This window comes from Pleurodeles waltl, chromosome 2_2 (genome assembly GCF_031143425.1).
Source record: "Pleurodeles waltl isolate 20211129_DDA chromosome 2_2, aPleWal1.hap1.20221129, whole genome shotgun sequence".
Lineage (NCBI taxonomy): Eukaryota > Metazoa > Chordata > Amphibia > Caudata > Salamandridae > Pleurodeles > Pleurodeles waltl.
Genome location: NC_090439.1, coordinates 617,777,382 through 617,802,169, shown reverse-complemented (window position 1 = coordinate 617,802,169; position 24,788 = coordinate 617,777,382). Strand labels below are relative to the sequence as shown.

The following is a 24,788-nucleotide window of genomic DNA, read 5'->3' as shown; positions in this document are numbered from 1 at the left end:
GGCATCCATTATTGGTTACAGACTCGATAATGTGAATGCCATTTACTTGGAACTTCCCAAATGTGACTTAAATTTACTGCAATTGGTACAAAACACATCAGCCACACTTATCTTTAAAGTCTCCAGGAGAACACACCACACCTCTTTTGAAATAACTGCCCTGGCTGCCAGAAAAAAAGAAAGGATTCAGGTTCTCAGTCAGGAAAGTTTGGGCAAAGTCATTAAGCATTAAAGTGAGCACATTTCTAGTAAAGACACATAAGAAAATAACCTTTTGGTCAGAAAATGTGGGCAGAATACCTGTCTTCTCTCAGAATGAGCATTGTTATATTAAAGTCACCTAAACTATCCCCTAATTCCCTAATGGTCAGTTAATAGTGTGCTCACACTCTGTCCAATAATACTACGATAACAAATCTATGAATTCTAATATTTCTCCGTTCTCATACTGTTGATTGGTTCGCATCATCCGGTTTGTCAGGTAACAATACTGTTGCAGCTTCCACTCTAGTCAGTATCTTCATTGTTCTTGTCCTGGGAAAGTCAGTCTCATACACATTACACATAAAATGTTGCATTAGCAAGAACATGATCTCCTAGCAGTGGGTTCTCACAAAAAGCTTCAGTTAAGCACATGCAAACAATACAATATACATTTCACAGTTTAATACACTTGGTCAGCATTTTTATTAAATGCTAAGAAATACAGCTTCTGCATGAGGCCTGGCAAAATAGGCCAAGACACTTGCTAAGTTAAGGCCTATAATTAATAAAGCTAAAGCACACTTCATAACTCTCAATATGACATATTACTGCATTAGTCTAACAGATATTCAATATTTCATAAGTATTAATCATTGATTAGTACACTTTGTTAATATTGGTGGACATTCTTCGAGGTCACATTTTCAAATGAGTGCATTATTTTTCTACGTTATTTCATTTTCTACATAAACTCATTATTCAAATACATAAACACTCATTAATAATTTTATTGAAGACACCTGCGCTAGCAACAGCAAGGTGTTTATTTCACAAAGTGAATTGCGGCTGATTTATATACAGACTCACAAAGCTCATGAGAGTTAATGGAAGGAAATTGTAGTTGCAACTGAACCGGAAAATGTGCTTCCTCTGCTTGTACCTAGCAGTGACTCCAATATCTGCATTTTGTGCTTGTTACAGGATGTGACGCTATAGAAACTTACAAAGGGAGTTCCAGTACTCTGGTTTTGGGGTGCAAATTGTTTTTGATGGTCTGCATGAAGAAGCCTTGGCAAAGGAACCCATGGCCTTAAATGCATAATTAAAGGAACCACTAATTTTGAAGGAATTCAAGGAAATATGTGGTTGCATTTCCTCTGATCTACAAATGATTGAGCTATAGCTATTACAATCTTGTTAATTGATTATTGAAAGAGGATGTGTAAGATTCAATCTGAATAAGAGTGATGAACATCCAGTGTACTTAGAAACGCTGCTGAACCAAATTACATGAAAGTATTTTGAAGGTGATATTGAATGCGCATGACGTTTAGTCAGTGTCTGTGACTTAATTTAAAAGCACACTGAGAACACACACATTTGCAAAATAATTGAAAACAACATTATATTACATGTGCCTTTCATTTTATGTATATGTTAAAACATAGCATACAGTGTTTTATTCATCAGTAAATTATTGATGATGACATTTTGCATAAGGAATATTATGTGTTTGTTTTGCAGACACTGTGACGGCTGATTATCTTTTATTTTATTTTAGATTACAAAAGATGTGCAAGGTTACTAACGCGGTTAGCAATGAGCCCATCGTGTACGCAGTCCTAGGATATTAGGTCTGTAAGTATATTGTCATTTACTTATTATCGGATTCTTGTTTGTTGACATGGCTTGCATGATGTTATTAACCATATATTGTTGTCACAGTAAAAAAGTAGATAATTGGTGTAACGATTCTTTTGAAATGTGGTGAGCTTAAAAGTATTTTTCAGGTCTTTTGGTATGGCTTGAGTCATCTTTTTCTGACAACAGTGTCATATTAAACAAACATTTGCAATGCAATGGGTCTTGTGTTAGCTTGAGTTAGAGCTATTAGCATTATAAATTCCTAAATGGACTTTTCTTGCCACATAAATTGAAAATGAAAAGCAAAACAGTTTACATAAGCAAACCAATTCAAAGTGCCATGGCCGGCATCAGAGTGAAGGAGAGACACAAAAGAAAAAATAAGTTTCCTCACGTATCGGCAATCATGCAAATATCCATGTGACAGGGTCGATGGCCAAGGCAGTAACAGAACTGCCCCGAGGAGGGACCAAGGTAAAGCATTTACCAATGATAACAAAAGATTTTAGAAAGGCAAGCCTATAAATGATTGATAGCGATGGGTGTGTGGTGTGGGTGGTTAAAAGCCCACAGATAGATCATAACAGGCATTTTTGGGGTCTTGCTAGTACAGGTTTGAGTATGGTCCAGAACACAAGTGATTTGCAAAAAAGCAATATACAGATGAGATTTAGTCAAACATGTTTTAATCTCACATCTGCAAGAAAAAAAACTGAAAGCTCAGCAAAGATCACACGAGTAACCACACATGTAATGACAGCAGGGAACATAGCAGTGATCTCAACTGCCACCAGGACAAGGAGAACAGAAATGGTCTCAGCACTGACCATAGCAGTCACCATGATCGGCAAAAGCAGCAGTTATACTAGCTGCAACCAAACCTCAACTACAGCAATGAACACAGCTTGTATGGAAGGAATCACAGCAGTGACCACACCTGCAACCTGTACAGAAACACCAGCAGCAATAATAGCTGCAAATACAACAGGAATAACATCAGCAGGAGCTATGCCACACAAATAGCTACAATAACTGTAACCACAGTAGTAATTAAAGTTGCAAACATAGTTTCATGTACAGTAATGATTACAATGGTGACAACAACATCCACCACATCTGTAGTCACAGTTGGGACCTCAGTAGTAATCACAACTGCCACCATGATAGAGACAACAGAAGCAGGGCCACAGATAAAACCTCTGTAGCTGTGTCAAGAGCTCCAACAACAGTGGTGACCACAGCAGCAACAGCTCCAGCACAGAAGCCACCAGAGCATTGCAGCAGCTCCCGGAACTGCAGGAACACCAGCACAAGCCACTGCTATACCCATAACAGAGTTCACAGCAGCAACCATACTTGCCACCACAGCAAAGGACAGAGAAGCCACACCAGCTGGTATTGCAGCAGTGGAGCCACCTGCTGGAACAGCAGTGACAACAGCAGAGACCATAGCTGATACAACATAAGGGGCCATAAGTGTCGCCATGGCAGAGCTAACAGAAGCAACAAACATTGCCAGCAAAAAATTGACAACTTTAATCAAGTTGTAATCAAACAGTAACAATTACAACTGTAGCTGCCGCAACAGCAGCAATCACAGCAATGAAAACTGATTTCATCACAACAGGGACCACAGCAACCCCAGCATACCACCACAGCAGCCACAACATGTCACCAAGACAGCTAACACAACACCCGCAACCACAGCAGCAACAAAGTCTCCTAAAACTCTGGCACCTACAAGTACTGCATGTTCCACAGCAGCAACCAAAGCAGCTATGACAACATGGACCACAGCAGTGGCCACTTCTGCCCTACAGAAAAGTTGTGATCATATCTATTGCAACATCTTGGATCATAAAATCTATCACACATGTCACCAAAGAAACAACAAGAGTAACAATAGTTTCTGCCACAGCAGAGACAATGACAGCAACAGATGAGCTGCAATAATATTCACAACTGCTGGAACCAAAGCCACCTTCATAATAACAACAATCAGGACCACAACAGTGATAACATCACCCACAAAAGCTATAAACACAGGGACCATTGTAGCAGTTGCATTTGCCAGAATAGCAAGGATGAGAGCAGCAACCACAAATCTAATCATAGCAATGAACAACTATTAAAAGGCAGTGAAAGCCACCGCCACAAAATAAGGGATCATATTAGCATTCCCAGGTGTGGCCACAGAATTGCCCTTAGCATCACAGCAGGGACTATTGCAGTAAAACAACTACTACAACCACTGCTGTTGAAGCAGGAGTGACAAGAGCAGGGACTGCAGCAGTGATGACAGCTTCCACATGGCATGGGCAACATTATAAATAACAACAACGGTGTCAGCAAGACATGGGCAGTATCAGCAGTTGTGACTGTAACCCTACAGGGTTAGGATACAAGAGTACTGCTACATTAGCAGACCCAACAGCAGTGACAACTATATATACAGCAGGGACCACAAAAGCAGCTGCCACTACAGTCACCACAACAGCTGCTACAGAAACAACAGCTGAAAGTATAACAGAGTCCGCAAGAGATACAACAGTTGCAGTGAGATCATAGACCACAACACTGAGCACAGCTGCCTCCGAAAGCAGCAGCAGCAACTTCAACAACAACAGGGATGACAGAACCAATTTAACCCCATGGGTGACTTAGGGCAATTTTGTGGTAATTGTGTGATGCTCTGGTGGGGGCTGCTGCACTCCTGGCCACCTTCAGTACATTTTATAAAACATTTGTGGTTTTACTGCCCATACTGTTGCACCACAAATGCAAATATGCAAACTTGATTGCCCTCACAGAGTCTTATGGAGAGCTCCTTCAGCCTGGGGCTCCTGTATTAAACTAGTGGCTTTGCTGCTGGCAAAGAAAATGCTGTTTTAAGTTTTTAAGCGGCAAAGGAAATTTCTTGAAGGTAGGCATTCATTACCAATGCTAGGGTGCAACATCATCACTCCATCCTGCCCCCTACCCTCCTGCACACCATCTAGGACTTTTAAACATGCAACTTCAAGTGGTCTATAAAGATCTTCCCTGGGAATCTCAGAGCCACCCTCATCTGGCACAGCTGTCAAATCGCTTCCCACCAAAACTTTAAAGAGTACCCCCTCCTGTGTTTGGCTCCAGAGATCTGGTCTTCATTATTTCTTTCTGTGGGCGTCTCCAGTCCAAGTGTAATGTGATTAATTAATTAACATGTGCAGGTTTCCTGCTGTTAATGGCTATATTGTGCAGGGAGGTATTTGAGCATCCTGCTGGCCAGCAAAGTAATAACATGGCCAAGTAGGGAGACAAAGTATTAGAATCTGATTATAGTTGTGCCAGGAAAATATGCCAATGTTTATAGTGCCAGGAGGAGTACAGTTTTCACAAAGTGGATCTGAACTTGATGCAATGTTTTTCATAAAATTGATACCTGACTTTTATTTCTAGGCCTAAGTATGATAAAAGATGATAGATTTCTTCCATAACAATTAATGTAGTGTGTACACAGCATTTCAATAAGCACTACAGACCTACACTATGAATGCCCACTCACAATATAAGGCCTGCATCAGGTCAGCAGCAATCTATGGAGAGTCCATTCTGTGACAGGCTACCTGTGTGCAGATACCGAATTGCAGTGCTCACCCAGCTCCTGTGTGCACACATGTGGGCACATGTTCACATGTAACCAGATCCGAGTCTCCTACCCTAGCTGCACAGCGGATACCAGTGGTTAGAACCGTCAGTCCATTTCCACAGAATTTACTATGAGTGAGACTAATTTTGTTAAACTCACGCACAGAAAATGTCCAAAATTGTGTAGTCAAAAGTGAAAATCCAGGGAGATTAATTGGGTGGAACTCATTTCCGACAGTTAGTAAGTGCAGTGTACAGATTCCAATGTTAGGTTGTAATAAAGAAAGTGTGTTTAATTTTTGGTGGTTTGGTGTGCTCATATTTAAACAATTTAGAAGGTTAAATATTGAAGAGTAATACAGGAGGGTAGGGTTGGGTGTGTGCCATTGTTTCTCGCAAGGCCTCTTACTGTGCATACCTTTCAATAAGAAACATGAGCGTTGTGTTTCATTGTTAGTGCAATGTTTGTGTTAAAAAATATTATAGAAAGCATATTGTAAGTGTTGTTTTTTGCCAGAGGTTTCAAAATGTTTTTTAGGGGAACCCCAAAATGCTCTCTCACTTGCTTTTTGAATTACTCACTCTGTGCTCTCCGGTTGTGTCTCCAACTGTACATTTATGTATGTGTAGATGAGAACACAGGAGACACCTCCAACTTTAAGATTCTTCTATCAGTGACCCAGACCATTGAGTCAGGGTCAATCTAGTTTACCCCTCTCTTGCTTGATGACAAAAGACAATGCATGTTACTAGAACAGAAATAGATAGCCTGATACACAGGTTTATAGAGCAGCAGTTAATTCCTGCCACAAGCTAATTAGACTATCTCAACTATCTTTCAAATGTTATTATGATTCTTGAAACTCTTCACAAACAACTGTCTTGATCATCAATAGCTTCCTTCATCCTGGACTTGCACAAGCAGGATCATGCCCCTTACACATTATGTGATTCTCTGTCACCTTTCTTCATTTAGAAAATTCACAACATACGAACTAAATTCCAACAAGCTGCAACAGAACAATCTGCTATTTACTTTGAAACTGATTTCTTTTCTTACAGCAGCCCTTCATTGAAAAAGTTGCAACCTGCAACAGATTCAGAAGTTTCTAAACTTCATAGTAACATGAAATCTGGCTCACTGGTGGGCCCCAGCCCTCCAGGTATTCCCCTCTTTCTGGGGGGTGAACCTGTCATCTCCACACTCACAGCACTATGAAATATCTCCTTGTCCTCAGTGCCTGCCAACTGGAGGCATTTCCTTTTGATGGCCTTACTGAAAAGCCTTTAATGGACCCTAAAGTGCTAATCAATTGATGGCAGATCTCTCTTTCATCTTCCCTTTAAAATTGTAGAAACAAATGTTAACATACAATTGGTTAGCTACTTTGAATACAATGCCTTATTAGACTCCTCACAATGCAGTTTCCAGACAAGACACAACACTGAGACGGCTCTGGCCACTGCCATAGATAAACTCCATACATTCCTTGACTGTAGTAGCTTGGTCACTTTAATCTTCTTAGGCCTATTGATAGTGTTTGACACTGTATCTCACCCTATTCTTATCTCTATTTCTCGAATGTTTGAATCATACATTTGCCAGAAGGGTTGAAGTAGGTCCATTGTTTCCTTCATGATCAAACGTATGCTGTCACTCAGAGTTCTTTTAGGTAATAATCTCTCCATGTCCAAATAAGTTAACTAGGTCTCTGATTTATGCTTTGCCACAGTAATGATCTTTCATATCCTCATGCCCACCTGCTTCCCTCCGTCCACCCCTCTAACCCTTCCCCCTAGACTATGTTGTACCTGTGATGGAAATTATGGACTGAGCCCTCTCTGAAGGTCACCCCAAAATGTTTTGCCTTCACTCCTCCTGTTTTTTTTATTATTGTTAGTGTTAGGAAACTGTGCACCGTATTACTGCTAACCATTGCTAAAGTGCTTGAGCTCTCTCCCGAAAATCTGGTAAAATTGCGTTTCATCTTATTGGCACATTTATTTTCCTTACAAATCCTTTGTATATGGTACTGCATGTGCTCAGGGCCTGTAAATTAAATGCTACTAGTGGGCCTGCAGCACTCATTGTGCCATCCACCACAGTAGCACTTTAAAGCATTTCTCAGGCCTGCCAATGCAGTCTGCGGTGCAGTTTTAAAAGTGCCAATTCAACCTGACAAAATAAACCTTTTGCCGGTCCCACAACCTTCCTTTTTAAGACATTAATCACCTCAAGGTAAGCCCTAGACAAGCCACACGGCTGGATGCATAGTATTTTTAAAGTAGGATGTGTTTTTAAGTTTTACATGCCCTGGTATTGAAAACCCCTAAATTAATTTTTCATTACTGTAAGGCCTACCTCTCCTGCAGGATAACATTGGGGTACCTTATTACATTTAATAAGTGTTAACCTTTGAAGGGGAAGAGGTAGAACATTCATACTGGGACCCAAATGAATTGTAATTAAAGATCCTCTTTATTGGTAAGGTTGGATCTTAAATCAGAATTCTAAAAATGCCATTTTTTGCAAGTTGGCATTAACTTGTTCCAGCAATTTGGTGCCTGTTGCCAGTGTCCTGGATCACATGACTGTGAATGGATTAGCTATTGGGCTTTGTGTATTCCCCCCAGACAGGGAGACAAAAGGGGACTAGATATTGGCAGGATGACTGAGGGCAGAGCTGTTTCCTGCCCTACTTAAACTTCAAATGGGAAACCTCCAGCACACACACAAAATCACACACAAGAAGGAACCTGGCACTAGTCTTTTGTCATTCCAGACTTCTTGAAGCTTTTGCATGGGAACTTTCCAGAATCAGATCCGGGGGAAGCCTAAATATTAGCCCCTCAGAACAACTCTTCACTACACTCCTTGACCTGTGGACAATACAGAAGAAGTACTGCGTTGTTCCCCAGTTGACTGCTCTGCTTTTTTAGGCTTGCCTTATTGCCCAGAGGACTGCCCTGCTGCTGCCAAAGGACTTCCTTGTTTCATGAGTCCTGCCTCATCCCATAGGTGACCGCCCTGCATCTTAATACTTTCCCTGTTGTCTGAGAAGGAAGATTAGACTTGCTTCCTTCATCCCCGGCTAGCTGATTGACCCCAAGTGTCAGTAAGCTGACTTCTTGTTCTGAGCTACAGGGACACAACAAGCTCCAGAGGCCTCCCTGCAACTAGCCTGCAGACATGCTGAAACTGAACCTGCCAGTGGGCCTGCTGGCCTCTGCTTAAGTGATCTCCTGATCCCCAAGATGTACCTCCTCAGGTCCTCCTTTGAAGAAATGAGAAGTTCTAAGTTTTTTGGCTTTTTGCAACTGGGCAACTGCTGAAATCCTGCTGCCAGCGATGACCTCCAATGCAAAGCTCCTGTGAACCTGACTCTGTGCTGAAGCAACCGCCAGCAACTCCAGAGCTCCACTTTGCGCTACAGCAACAACTGCGATGACTACCAACGTGAAGCCCCATCAGCATCCATATGTGATGCTTGACTTGCCTTTTGCACTACAGAGATGACTATCAGCAATGCCAGGCCTTCTCTTTATGCTTTAGTGATGACCATCCACACCACTCTCCCTGCTCACCGCCGTCTCCTCCACTGCAAACTGGACTCTCCGTCCCAGACTTAGAGAAGGTAACTTTTTCAGGTGGGCTAACTTGGACCCTGTATGTGGCCCATGCTCTATCACATTCAGCCTGAACTTGTTACTTTCCCCTCTCTAAGATGACAAGATTACCCTGATTGGTGGTTTGTGCTTTAAGGCACTATACTTACCTAACATTTTGAAATAGCATGTCTCCGGTTCTACTGATTGAATGTTTGCTGTTTTGGTCAACTTTTATTTATTGAAACTTACTCTATTTTTCTAAATTGATTTGGGAATTTTCTTGTGTTGTATTTTCACTTTATTACTGTTTGTGCCCTTATAAATACTTCACATATTGCCCCTAGTTAAGCCTAATTGCTTTTGTGCCAAGTTGCCACATGTGTAAACACCGATTAATTTAATGACTTTTGTGGCTCGGCCTTACAACAATTGTGGTTGTTGACTCAGTGGGGCTTCCATCTCTCTCAACCAGTAACTCAATTTCTTACAGGAAACATTAATGAAAAACAATGGACATAAAGCCAGCCACTTCTGGGCTCCTCTCCAAGACCTAGGAACATTGTGACAACACGAATAAAACTGGCAGTATTATAACATGCAGTCTCATTCCTCCACATGGACCTTTCAGATCATTTTCCTATCATCGTGCTGCTTAAAGTGCTCACCCCAAGGGCTTAGTGGTCATTCCTGGCTTTGGAGAAATTCCCCCTAGATATTCCCAAAGATGGGCACAGGATCCTCTAGTCTGTGCGTAACTTGTTCATAGGACACCATGAGGAACATGTCCCTTACCCATAACTTAACAGTGGGGACTATTCTAGTTTTCTAAAAGTGAAGAAGACACAAATTGCCAATTGCTAAAGTTGTGGCAAACCAATAGACCACGCTGTGCGGTGATTTCTGGGTATTCTGAGATGTCAATTAGCATTCATTTTGAGTTCCCCAAATCCCCCATAATTACTGAGATTTCTTTTATTTTCAACCACAGGGCAGCCAAGTAGGATCTCAGCTTTGGCATTCTCACACTATGTGCATGATACCACTATCCACTTCATGACATTTTCAGCAAGTTAAGTGGCCAGAGTTCATGGCCTGTTTCAGTTTATAGGGAGACCAGTGAGAACAGTGAATTATTTTGTAATATGCCAGTTTCAACCTGACCTCTGGCAAGTGTTTGCCATAATATAGGAGGATTTCTCTCTTGTCGTAATATGTGCAATCTAGGTTTAGTTGGGAGGACCTCCAGTCTTTAGGCTGAGAGTAGGAGGCCAAATCAATTAAGATTTTGCACATTCCTTTGACCTCCCTTTAGGAGTTTTTCATACTTGTAAGTATTCTCCATGTTTGTAAATAAGACCAGCCTTCATCTTGCCACTGTCCCCCACATTTACAGGTACAGCTCAGATAACAAATCTTTTACATACTTGTCTGAAACTAATTGGAATTTGCTACTTTTCAGTATTTGCATCAAATCTACTTTCCTGCTGCTCAAGAAACTTACTAAGAATTGGCTTCCCAGATGGCAATGACTCAGAATCTCTAGTGCCAGGACTTCCTTTTCAGGGCAACAGCAATGTGTACTGTCTGTTTCTGAATCACCACTGATAGTCTTTTCCATTCACCACTACCTACTGCTATCCTTTATAACACCCCCATTTTAATTGTTCAAGAAAAAACACTGACCATGCCACCTCTTCAGGAGCGTCTGGTTCCGTCTGGCATAAAAACCTGTCTGTGCCACAGGAGCTTATACCTGTGGCCTTGTTTCAAATCAACTCACCAGGTTGAACTGAGATCCTGTTGTCTTTTCTGGTTTCTGCTTGGCAGTAACTGCAGCTGCCTTATGCACATGGACAGGCAATGTATCACTTATCCATTTGGTTCCTTTCATGTCCTACAGTCAACTTTCAGGTAGTCATTTGAGCAATTATTTTGACTCTTTGGCTAGAGTATGGTGTTCCTGGTGGAAATACACAAAGAGGAAGAAGCATGTCATTCAAACAGAAATATCTTCCAGTTGACAGTGTACTGGTGTTAAATTGGGTGAACTTGAGACCTCTTTCAGTGCTGTAGCAGCCTCAGCCCCTGAAAATAAAGTGAAAGATAAGCCTTTTTAGTGAATCCATTCTAAGCAAGAAAAGGTATCAGTAAGTAGCGGAAATGGGCTACAACAGTAAAATAACAATCTGTGGTGAACACAATTTAGTCGTGTTTGGTGTGGCTTTGATAGTACTGCTTGAAGTCAACTGCCTCTACACATCTAAGTGAAGAGTCAGCTCTAGTACTTTTTGAGAGGCTGCCCTTAGGCAGGCCCCTGAAGACGTTGGAGAGTGGAATTCCAAATTGTGTAGATGGGAAACAATGGAATTGCAGTAAAAAGAATCCAAAATGTTGGGACTTTCGCAAAATACACACAATGCAGCTATCGCAAAAATACTGTGGCTCACCTAGTAAATCACCACCGCGCAGTAAGTGTGAGCTAGAAAAAGGATCTATGATGCTAGGGAGAGTGTGGATTTCAATTTAAAGTTTGAGTGCTCTCTTGCACCTTCTTGGCATGTCGCTTCACACTATGGAAAACATTCTGATGGAGGGAGCCATTAATGTGGCTTCCTCCACCCACTTCTCATTATAGTGTGGGCAGTAGGAGGGCTGCCAGTGATCCCGAAGAACAAGGTCTCTGTTTTATTACCATTTCTGTCAAGCCAATTCTTTTTCATCCAGCTACTGATCTCCATCCTGTAGGACCTAAATCTTGCAGCCACTGCTGTCCAGTCCTTACCAATCGGCACAATAATTTGTGTGTCATCTGCATAGGATGCCACCTGAAATCTCCAGGACTTTATCAATTGTGCCTGCAGAGTCACATACAGATTAAACAAAGTAGAACTGAGGAACAAGCCTTGCGGCACACCACATGGCAGCTAGAATGGCCTGGTTCTAAAATCTCTGCAACTGTAATATTTATCCTGTTCCTAATAAAGGAATCCAGTAGTAGCAGAGCCTTGACCCTCAGACTGTCCTGCCTCAGCCTACTCACCACTAAAGATGGTGATATGATGTCAAATGCTGCAGATAGATCTAACAATACCAGCATAACAACGCCACCCTGATCCACCTGACACTGTATGTAATCGGAGGTTGATAGTAATGCAGACTGTGTGCTATGGTTACTTCTAAAACCATGCTGTGAAGCATCTAAGCAATCATTTTTGCTTAGAAAGGTGACTCATTTTTTTATTCAGATGTTTTTGTAAGATTTTAGCCAGGGATGGTAATAAAGATATGGGTCACAGATTCTTAAAAGTCCCTAGCATCTCTACTCTGCTTTTTTTTTAAGGGAGGAATAATATCTTCCTTCCACCTCTGTGGTTATTTCCCCATAGCCAGCAACTGCTCATAAATGGTCTCTAATCCCTCTGCTACTACTCTGGTGGGCAGGGGCCTCAGGTGAGCCTGATCTCATTTGCATTAGAGTAGAAACAATCTCTTCAGATTGCTCGGTTACCTCATCTTCCAAAAATACCTCCCTCTGGGGCTCTTTTACCTCTGGAAAATCCAGAAAGATGGTGAGAATTTTGTCCCTAAAATATGCATCTCTTTAGTCACAAAACTCCAGAGTTCTCCAGATCCAATTGTTAAGGAGGAGATGATAACACCTTTACTGTTTTAAACAGTTCACATGGAATGTTTATAGCCTTCCTGATTTTCTGTGAAAAGAAAGCAGTCATAGCAACTCTTATAACAGACTTGTACTTCTTTAGCAGCCTTTACGCATCATTTTTTCCTCCAGGCAAGGGTCTAATCTTCACCTTCTTTCTTGTTTATGGCACTGTTTTTGGACAATTTTCAGATCCTCTGTGAACCACTGTGCTGAGCTTTTGCTTCTACCCTTCTTTCCAGAGTGTTCCAGCCAACCTATCCTCTACCTACCCTCTTGAAATTCTTCCCCATTTCCTGATCATCCTACTGCTCCCATTTATAGAGGCACTTGCAGACTTAACTGAGTAGAAGAATAATATTGCAAGGTGATCTGACCAGCTGAGGGGCAGACAATTCCCAAATTGTAATGTGTCACTGTTCATAAGCATTCAGTCTAATGTGTGACCTGCAGTATGCATGGCTGCTTCCATGATTTGGAGAACCCCTGATTGTTCATAAAATCTAAAAAGACCTTTGCTTCTCTCTCTTTGTCTGATTCCAGATGAAGATTAAAATCCCCCAGACATATATAATTATTATGCATTATGTCAAGGCCCATTATTTGGTCCCAGTGAACCAGGAACAGTGCTTTAGGACCTGGTGGGTGATATACCAGTAGCCGGGACAGAAGCAGCATATTCTTCTTATAAAACCTAAAGGACCCAACCTCACAGCCCTCTCTAGCCTTGGTGCACCTAGCCTCCAAAGTGTACCCCAACTCTTGATGAAAAACAATCACCAACACTCCCCCCTCTTATCCCCTCTTTCCAACCTGAATATATTGTATACTTCCTGAACTGCAGTCACCATGTCCGGACCTGAATCTTCCTTCACCCATGTCTTCGTGGCAAACAACCCACACTGTTCACCTCAACAAAATCATTTATTTCAATGCTTTGTTGGGGCATAGATTGAACATTCAGCAGCGCACATTTAACTGTTTGGGTTACCCCACAGGGCCTTAGGGTAGTCCTGTTCCGACCCTTTGGAAAGCCCTCCTCCTGATTCCAATTCTTCCAAACATTGTGCCAATTCTAGGCAGGACAATAAAAATGCCCCATATCCATGGGGTCACACTTAATACTACTGGCTTGCCTGCTTGGGAGACATAGATCCAACAACTGCTTCCCGGAAATCATGGACCTAATATTACCTTTGCTGGAACCAGCAGGCTCCCTGACCCCTGCCGTTGTCCTGGTGTGGACGGAAGCAGGCGGGCTTGCCTTAGGCATGCCTTTGGCATGCCAGCATTGTGTACACACATCTATTTGCCTAAATTCATGCCCTATGGTCATGTGAACTAGAATCAACTTGTGCACAGCCCAGGTGCCATGTGGCACTACCAAAATGGCCATTGCCAGCATAACAGTCCTGGGGCTATGACCGGCCCAGACACACAAATGAGGACAATTGAGGACTCCCACTTGTCCCAGAACAAAAGTAAAAACAAGTATTGCTCCAAGTAAAAACAAAGGAGCGCCAGCCAGGAGCTCACTCACTTACCGCAGGTGTCCGTGGATCGGCACACCTAGATGCAGGCCCCTTGGTCATGTGTCCTAGAATCAACTAGTGTGCAGCCCCCGGATCCTGTGCCATGGCCAAAATGGCCTCTATCAAAGTTCTAGGATTCTAACCAGCCCAGACACACAAATGAGGAGAATTGGAGACTCCCTACCCCAGAATAAAAGTAAAAACAAGTACTGCCCCAAGCACGAAATATGCCATTGTAGGTAATTGCCCAAATAATACAGAACATGGCACAGTAGCACATTCCACTGAACCAAAGTTACTGTACTGCATGAGTCAAAGGCAAAGAGAAAAAATGTGCCATTTCCGCTAAGAAATGGCATATGTTTTCTCTCCCCCTGCGCTGGTGCACTTTTGGCTGCCCTGTGCTAATACACACACCCTTGAGCCATAGCGAAGGGTGCATGTGTTCTCCAAACAATAGGTTTTATAACAGAAGGGGGCCCTTTTAGTATAAAAACTATCCTTTTTGCATGTGTATTGTACAATGTAGCATACATGCAAAGTTGGTAAAATAGGAAGAAATAAAAACCTTTATTTTGTTAAGCATGAATCCCTATTCTCAAATGTTAGTAAATAGTGATCTCTGTCAAAACCCATGATTAATTGCATGGGAACACCCATGTACCACCAATGGAATGTCCACTTGATGCAAAGTAGTACAAAGTAGATCATAGTGCAACTTTGCATTACTTTGGTGAACATTCCAACACACAGTGCAGGTAATGCCCAATGGGACACATTTATGGTCACTGGTCCTTATTTTTCGTCATCAGACTTTGACTCAAAACAAGACAGAGAAAAACACAAAAGGGGGAAAGAAAGAAAAGAAAGAAGAAAAACAGTGGTAAAGGAAAAAGCAGAAATGAATAGGAACGTGAAGGAATAAGTCTGAGGGGCACAGAATGTCTAGTTATATATTAAAATGCATAAGAGGCATCAAGGCTACACAGCCTTGGTACAAAAACAAGGTATACACAGTTCCACAACGTAAGTATAATCAGGAAAACCACATTGGGTCCTGATCTAAGGAAAAGATCGTAAAAAAGAGAGAAGAAAGAAGAAAGAAAGCCAGGTCCCTGGAAAATTAATTATTTTGGAACAAGAGCCCTCACTCACCAAAGGTGACATGCTTCATCCTCGGGCTTTGCTCCACGTCAGGCCGGCGCTGCAATGCCTGACGGGCCCCTCAAGGGGGGCTCTTTGCCGGAGATCTTTTGAGATATATGCCCGGTTTAGAAAGAATAGGGTATAGGATTGGAAAAATTCTATTTAAAAATAACTAGAGGTTAGGCAAATTTTATTAAATAATCCAACCACTGTCATGATTAAAACCAAAGAGCGGGGAGAGAAAAGAACAAGGTCTACGCTCCCCAAAATATTATTCACTTCCTCACTCAATTTGAGGTTAGGAATTGTACGCACAGGATCCCCTGTACGATTCACCAGAAGGTCAACATGTTTCTCGCTATTGATGTCCTATGGATCTAACGCGATTCTTCAGGACCTAAACTACCTAATCCTATGTGTAAATATAACCTATAATAAGGAATATTAGTACAATGCAGGGACCTGAAATGAGAAGAATAACAAACAAAAAGAATAACACATTATTCACATGCACAATATCAACAGCAATGTGCTCTGTGCAAATCCACACATAGGTGAAGTATGCCCACTGTGGATCAACGTGTAAATCAATGTGAAAATAATGATGAAATAAATGCTTACCCTCCTCATACTAGTGGATGGGCCGCATCAGGTAAAGCACCAAGTAACGGAGGTCCTACTGAGCTAAATGCGTGAGTTCAATTATCAGATTGTATTCAGGGAGAAAGACAAAAACAGTAATATCGGGAAGTTGAGGGATATAGCGTTTGCCAAACATTCACGTGTCCCATAATCAAATGTAGCAGGATGGTACACATATTCTGACTGACCAGGTTTTTAAAGTTCACTTAGCTGAGAAAACATCAAATAAACGTAAAATACGTGGTGTGCTGATTGCAGATGTTGACAGCATATATAAGGAATGTCATAGACACATATATGTATAAGTATATATAACGTGCTCAAAAACGCTGTAGCCAAGTATGCAGCGGCAGTGTCTACACACGAGTGTTCGTGGTGGGAAATGCCTGTAAACCTAGGGTGCCATACTTCTACTGTCTCCCCAAAATTCATAAGGGCACCCCCCCTCCAGGCCGACCGATTGTATCAGGGATAGGATCCCTGTTGGAACCTCTCTCTAAATTTTGCGATTTCTTCTTTAAACCTATTGTACAACAAACTTCCACTTTCCTAAAAGACACTAAGGATACTCTCGTCCTTTTAGATCACATTAACACTACAGGCTTAACGGATATGTTAATTTGTCTTGACGTTGAAGCCCTATATACTAACATACCCCAGGAAGCTACACTTACAGCAGTACAAGACACATTGATGTCCACTCCCTGGACTCGCAATACCCCCATCAGTTTTATAATGCAATGTGCGAGCCTGGCCCTTAAAGAAAATTTCTTCCAATTTGAAGATAACTTATATCACCAGGTACAAGGTACATCTATGGGCAGCACTTTTGCACCGAGTCTGGCTTGTCTGTATATGTACACCTTCGAACAAAACAACATACTGGTTCCTACTCAACCCTTCTTTTCCAACATCAGACTGTGGCGTCGTTATATTGACGACATACTAGTGGTTTGGAAAGGAGATGTGGATCAAGTTAAAGCCTTCATCCAGTGGATTAATACTCTTGATGTGCATCTTCGCTTCAGTGCTGAATATTCTGACAAAGAAGTTTCCTTTTTAGATCTACGGATCATACTTACAGATGGAGTACTACATTCATCCATCTTTCACAAACCCACTGACAGGAATAGTCTCCTGCTCTACGACAGTCACCACCCTAAATCCTTAAGGAACAATCTTCCATTCGGCCAATTCTTAAGGACAAGACGTAACTGTTCTGATTTGGCTGATTTTCATACACAGGCAGATATTTTGAGTCAAAAACTTAAAGAGCGGAACTATCCCAACTCTGTTATAAAACAGGCTAAGAAGAGAACTAAGAATATCCCAAGGGATACATTGCTAGCCACCAATGTCCGAGAACCACTAACCAGACTGAGATGTGTCACTACCTTTACTCCTCTGAGTAACCGTGTCAAGAAGGTCATTTTGAGACACTGGAGTATCCTGAACAGTTCGGGAGAATCCCTAGAACGTCCTCTTTTTGCTTTCAAAAGAACTCAAAACATTAGAGATTTACTAGTCCATACCAGACCTGTTGTGCCAAAACCTAGAGAATTGATAAAGACACGTTGGCTGGGGGTCAGGGGACATCATCCTTGTGGTGGGTGTAATGTTTGTTCACTTACCACTACCACCCAAGAATTAGATTTGGGAGAACCCTATACCTGGCAGTTAAGGATACATACCAATTGCCGTACTAAGAATTGTATCTACATGATCACTTGCCCGTGTAAACTACGATACATAGGGATGACCACTAGGATGATCAAGATTCGGATAAATGAACATCGCAGTACTATTAGATGTCAGAGGTCCTCCACAAAATTGACGAAACATTACATTGATTTACATCACACCCCTAATGATCTCAGGTGGGTTATACTTGAGACCATCAGAGACCAAAGAGAATCCACAAACCGCCTTTTTGAAAAAGAGCAACGTTGGGTCTATCGACTTAAGACACATATTATAGGACTTAATGATGACATACCATGGACAGACTTTGTGCATCGATCATGATTAAGGAATCTCTTGACCAGGTTTAAGTACACTCACTACTGGTTGTGGCTATTCCATCTCTTTCCATAGATTTTATGCTTATTTAAGTCTGAGCAATTTGCCTCTTAATCCCATTCTTTTTTTTTTTTTTTTTTTTTTTTTTTTTTTTTTTTTTCCGATACATATATTTGAGCCTTAGTTCTGTGTCTTTTAAATTGGTTTTCTGTAACACTAAGATGGCCGACCCCTTTCTTCCTTTTTTTTTTTGGGGCTTACATGATGGAGTCCCTCTTTAATTTCTATCCCACTGCTGGACCTAACACAAGATGGCCGCCATTTCTGTCCTCTTTCTATGCTGAGGCTTGAAGATATATAGCCCAGCCTACCGGGTGCTCTTTCCTATTCCAGGAACACCGAGACGGGGCAGGTGATGCCGCAAACTTCGGACAGGTCCCAAGTAAGTGGATGGTAATATTGTTGGGTGTTTAGATGGGAATCCTTAGGATCATTTCACGTTACTTTGGGAAAAGGCAGTTATATACCCTTTGATTTGGTCCTTTGTTGTTTACAGGCATTTCCCACCACGAACACTCGTGTGTAGACACTGCCGCTGCATACTTGGCTACAGCGTTTTTGAGCACGTTATATATACTTATACATATATGTGTCTATGACATTCCTTATATATGCTGTCAACATCTGCAATCAGCACACCACGTATTTTACGTTTATTTGATGTTTTCTCAGCTAAGTGAACTTTAAAAACCTGGTCAGTCAGAATATGTGTACCATCCTGCTACATTTGATTATGGGACACGTGAATGTTTGGCAAACGCTATATCCCTCAACTTCCCGATATTACTGTTTTTGTCTTTCTCCCTGAATACAATCTGATAATTGAACTCACGCATTTAGCTCAGTAGGACCTCCGTTACTTGGTGCTTTACCTGATGCGGCCCATCCACTAGTATGAGGAGGGTAAGCATTTATTTCATCATTATTTTCACATTGATTTACACGTTGATCCACAGTGGGCATACTTCACCTATGTGTGGATTTGCACAGAGCACATTGCTGTTGATATTGTGCATGTGAATAATGTGTTATTCTTTTTGTTTGTTATTCTTCTCATTTCAGGTCCCTGCATTGTACTAATATTCCTTATTATAGGTTATATTTACACATAGGATTAGGTAGTTTAGGTCCTGAAGAATCGCGTTAGATCCATAGGACATCAATAGCGAGAAACATGTTGACCTTCTGGTGAATCGTACAGGGGATCCTGTGCGTACAATTCCTAACCTCAAATTGAGTGAGGAAGTGAATAATATTTTGGGGAGCGTAGACCTTGTTCTTTTCTCTCCCCGCTCTTTGGTTTTAATCATGACAGTGGTTGGATTATTTAATAAAATTTGCCTAACCTCTAGTTATTTTTAAATAGAATTTTTCCAATCCTATACCCTATTCTTTCTAAACCGGGCATATATCTCAAAAGATCTCCGGCAAAGAGCCCCCCTTGAGGGGCCCGTCAGGCATTGCAGCGCCGGCCTGACGTGGAGCAAAGCCCGAGGATGAAGCATGTCACCTTTGGTGAGTGAGGGCTCTTGTTCCAAAATAATTAATTTTCCAGGGACCTGGCTTTCTTTCTTCTTTCTTCTCTCTTTTTTACGATCTTTTCCTTAGATCAGGACCCAATGTGGTTTTCCTGATTATACTTACGTTGTGGAACTGTGTATACCTTGTTTTTGTACATGTATTGGGAGCTCTATACACAGGACCAGGATTTTTCTATCCAAATCTCCCTTTTTCCAAACCCCTCTTTTAGTTGGTTTTTGATACACAGCCTTGGTATCAGCAGCTCAACCTTCTGCAGCAGGGACGCCAGGTTCTGAGCAAATGTTTGGGTCCTAGCACTTAGGGGCATATTTATACTCTCTTTGCGGCAAACATGCGTCAAAATTTTTGACGCACAATCGGCGCAAACACTGCCCCATATTTATACTTTGACGTCCGACCCGCGGGCGTCAAAGTTCCACCATGTGCGTCATTTTTTAGAAGGGGGAACCAGCCTTGCTTTAATTATATGCAAGGTAGGCGTTCCCTTCCAAAAAATGACTTTAAGGCCTGTGCGCCTTATTTATACTGTGACGTCATTTTGACGCACAGGAGGGGGCAGGCCTTAAAAAACGGCGCCCAGCCTGATGGGCGCCGTTTTTTAACGCCTGGGTCAGGGCAGGCGTAAAGGGACCTGTGGGCTCAGAAGGAGCCCAGAGGTGCCCTCCCATGCCCCCAGGGACACCCCTGCCACCCTTGCCCACCCCAGGAGGACACCCAAGGATGGAGGGACCCATCCCAGGGAAGGAAAGGTAAGTTCAGGTAAGTATTTTTTTTGTAATATTTTTGTGGCATGGGGGGCCTGATTTGTGCCCCCCTACATGCCACTATGCCCAATGACCATGCCCAGGGGACATAAGTCCCCTGGGCTTGGCCATTGGGCAAGGGGGCATGACTCCTGTCTTTGCTAAGACAGGAGTCATTTCAATGGGGGTTGGGCGTCAAAATAAATGGCGCAAATCGGGTTGAGGCCAAAATTTTGCCTCAGACCTGACTTGCCCCATTTTTTGACGCCCAAGCTCCATTTATCCCTACGCCGCCGCTGCCTGGTGTGAGTCATTTTTTTTTACGCACACCAGTCAGCTGCGCCGGCTAACATCATTCAATAAATAAGGCGCCTGCATGGCGCTTTGGAATGGCGTTAGCCGGCGTTAACATTTTTGACGCACAACTGCGTCAAAAAGTATAAATATGGGCCTTACTCTTTTACAAACTAAGGCCAGGATTTATACTTTTTGACAGAAAACTGCGCTAACACAGTTTTGCGACAAAAAGGTTAGCGCTGACTAGTGCTATTTTTTGGTGCCATTTGGGCATCAAATTTATACTTTGACGCTGGGTGACATTAAATATGTTTAGAGTCATTTTTTCCCATGTTAACCATTGCATCTTGTCGTAAGGCAATATGACGTTAACGGAGGAAAAATGACTCTAATCCGGTTTACGACATGGAAACACGTAGCAAAATGGAAATGTACAATTTTTGCCTGCAATAGCATGAAAAACAGACGCTAACAGAGCAAACACTGCAAAGGAGCCCCAAAATGGATCCCAGAAGCCAGGAGAGACCCCAGGGAGACCCCATTCAACCAGGAACCAGTCAGCAGGACACAGACAAGACCCAGGCGAGGGAGAAGAAAAAGAGGAAGTGTTGTTTCATTGCAGAGGAGCATGTTATACTAGTGAGAGAGGAGACAGAGCATCAAAATCAACTCTTCGTCTCCTCCAAATTGCCAATTGAAAGGAGAGAGGCAATATGGCAGCAGATTGTGGATAAGAACAACAGTGTGACAGAGTTTAGGAGAACTGTGACTGAGTGCAAGAAACACTGGCATGACTTCAAGAGAAGGACCAAGTCAAAAATGGCACAGAACAGGAAGGCAGCACTGCAAACAGGTGATGGGAGTCCAGCATGGCAAGAGGACACGGATGAGATAGAGGAAATGGTTGCAGCAGTCATCCCAGAAGAAATCGTCACAGGGCTATAAGGATGGGACAGCGCAGAATACCAGGAAACTCCACAAATGCAGGGTGTTGGACCTGGCCCTTTTTGCAGGGCCATCCCCAATCTTTTTGCATCCTGCCTCCTATTTTTTCTGACCTATTTTTGTTGGCTTTTGAACTCTGAGCACTTTACCACTGCTAACCAGTGCTAAAGTGCATATGCTCTCTGTGTAAATTGTATTGTTGATTGGTTTATCCATGATTGGCATATTTTATTTACTACTAAGTCCCTAGTAAAGTGCACTAGAGGTTCCCAGGGCCTGTAAATAAAAAGCTACTTTTGGGCCTGCAGCACTGGTTGTGTCACCCACATTAGTAGAACTGTAATCATGTCTCAAACCTGCCACTGCAGTGTCTGTGTGTGCAGTTTTTAAACTGCCAATTCGCCTCGTACCCACTTGTCAGGGTTAAACCTTCCCTTTTCTTACATGTAAGACACCCCTAAGGTAGGCCCTAGGTAGCGCCATGGGCAGGGTGCAGTGTATCTGGAAGGTAGGACATATACTAATGTGGTTTATGTGTCCTGACAGTGAAATACTGCCAAATTTGTTTTTCACTGTTGCAAGGCCTATCTCGCTCATAGGTTAACATGTGGGCTGCCTTTAAAAATGATTAAAGTGTAGATTCCCTCTGGGAGCAGATAGACGTAGAGTTTGGGGTCTCTGAGCTCACAATTTAAAAATACTTTTTTTAGTAAAGTTGGTTTTGAGATTGTGTGGTTGAAAATGTCACTTTTGGAAAGTAGGTATTTTCTTGCTTAAACCATTCTATGACACTGCCTGTTTGTGGATTCCTTGTCTGGTTTAGTTTGACAGTTGGGCTGTTTGCACCTCTCTCTAGACAGTGACACAAAGGGAGCTGGGTTGTGGACTGCATATCCTGATGAGCCATCTGTGCCAGGAGGGAGGGGAGGTGTGGTCACTTACACCTGAAAGGGCTGTGCCTGCCCTCACACAATGCAGTCTCCAACTCCCTGGTGTGTGTCTGGGGCCTGGCCTAGGCAAGGCAGGATTTCATAAACAAGAGAGACTTTCCTTTGAAGTAGGCCTACTTTAAAGGCAGCACTGGGTATAAGAAGGGCACCCAAACCCTTGGAAATTAGATCACTTCTGGACATCAAGTGGAACCTCTGCCTAGAGAAGAGCTGAAGAGCTGAGGAGAAGTGCTGCACTGCCTGAGATTGTGCTTTGTGGAACTATCCTGCAGTTGCTGCTTCTGCCTGTGCAAGGGGACAAAGACTGGAATTTGTTGTGCATTCCTGCTTGTGAAGAAATCTCCAAGGGACTGTCCTGAGTTGCCTCCTGTTGTTGAAGTCTCAGGGTGATCAAAGACTTCTCCTGCCAGCATCTGGACTCTCTGCTGAGACTCCTGCCCTGCCAAGTGGTGCCCCATCTAGTTCCTGGGGCCTTGGAAGGTGAAGCTGGCAGACCAAGACTGAAAATCCACGCACAGACCGCTGTGCGGGGAAAACTTCGACGCACCTTCCAAAACGCGGCTGAGAAACGACGCGCCGCCAGCTTCGTGGCTGAAATCTATGTTCTCCCTGCATCGCGGCTGGAAGATCGACGCACACAGCTGGAGAAACGACACGCAACACTGGATGATGGAGGCTGATAATGTCGCAACCCACATAGCACTATTTTGCTGATACCGTGCAGCAGAAAGCCTGCCCGGACCCGAGTGCTTGTCCAGATCGATGCATCGCTGTCCTGCGTAGAGGAAAAATTATGCATGCGGACCCGAACAGAGGAGGAACGACGGTCTCGCTTGTGAAAGGGAAATCGACACATTGCTGGCCTTTTCCGACACAGTGTTATTTTGGCGCAACCCAGGTACTTTTTCACGCTAACAGTGTTAGCTCTGTTTTCTAAGGATTTAAGACGCTTTTTTGCTTTTTAATTCATAACTTGACTTGTATATGGTGGATGTTTGTAATTTTGGTCTTGTTTTGTTTCGATAAATATTACCTATTTTTCTATACCTGTGTTGGGTCATTTTGTAGTGTTTTCACTGAGTTACTATGTGTGATGGTACAAATACTTTACACTTAGACTCTGAAGTTAAGTCTGCCTGCTTGTGCCAAGCTACGAAGGGGGTGAGTGGGGGTTAACTGAGGGGGATTATCCTTTACCCTGACTAGAGTGAGGGTTCTTGCTTGGACAGGGAGTAACCTAACTGCCAACCAAAGACCCTGTTTCTAACACAGGGTAAGTTGCAAGAGGGAAATGTATGCATAAATGTCAAGTGCAAGAAGGGGAAGGCACATAGGGCTCACAAAAAATGTATGTCAAAGGACCACAGAGGGACACAATGCACATTAAGCAAGTTTCACTACGCCAATGTAAGCTTACCCATGTACCTACGCATCAGGAGTGCCATGCATCATTGAAACATACACAACCTGGACATATTAAGAACACCAGGCCTAAATGCCCACATGTACAAATGCAGCACATGGGGTGGATGCCATGTATAATCACTGTGCCACTGGTTGTGACATCACATTATCCCTTGCATGTAGTCACATCAACATCACTAACACGACCATGACCTCAGAGACCAGGTAGTCAGTCCACACAATTCTGGGGTAACTACATTGTGGTGTCCCTTGATGTAACATTTTGCAATAGCCTTACCTCATTGCCCAAACGCATATGTGCTGCATCTCACAGCACACTAGTCATTGCAACTGTCCCAACAGTACCCAGTCATGTGCCGGTAGCACCACCACACTTAGACAACGCATCCAAATGAGGCAGCCATCCCTACACCATGCAGGCAGGGTGTCCCCTGGGTGCACGGAAAAATTAACTCAACATGTGCTGGGGGAATAGCAGGCTGGACTGGTATCACTGGTAATATGCCACTACCCAGACCAACTAAACTGAAGTTGTGTTCAACCACACATCTTGATGCCGAAATGAAATTTGCCACTTCAGAAAATATGTACAATAGATAGCAAACATTAGTTACAGGCTTAGCCAACAACTATTTGGACACAACCATGTCAGACACATAATAAAAACACACATACAACACATGGGTTAGGGCTGTCACATAATGGCAGTTAATTCCACATCAAGGGGTGGAGGATGGTT

At 42.7% G+C, this 24,788-nt stretch overlaps 1 protein-coding gene across 4 annotated transcripts in view; it reads left to right on the top strand.

The window, feature by feature from the left end:
- ALKAL1 (ALK and LTK ligand 1) overlaps positions 1 to 24,788 on the top strand; it is a 692,892-nt gene that overhangs the window by 590,022 nt on the left and 78,082 nt on the right. For 2 of the 4 annotated variants that reach the window (XM_069220161.1, XM_069220157.1), the window contains exon 5: positions 1,766 to 1,838. In XM_069220161.1, the coding sequence (XP_069076262.1) occupies positions 1,766 to 1,830 (65 nt within the window). In that variant the 3' untranslated portion in view covers positions 1,831 to 1,838. Of the gene's footprint in view, positions 1 to 1,765; positions 1,843 to 24,788 lie in introns of all 4 variants that reach the window. The other 2 variants (XM_069220158.1, XM_069220160.1) reach the window with 1 other exon arrangement.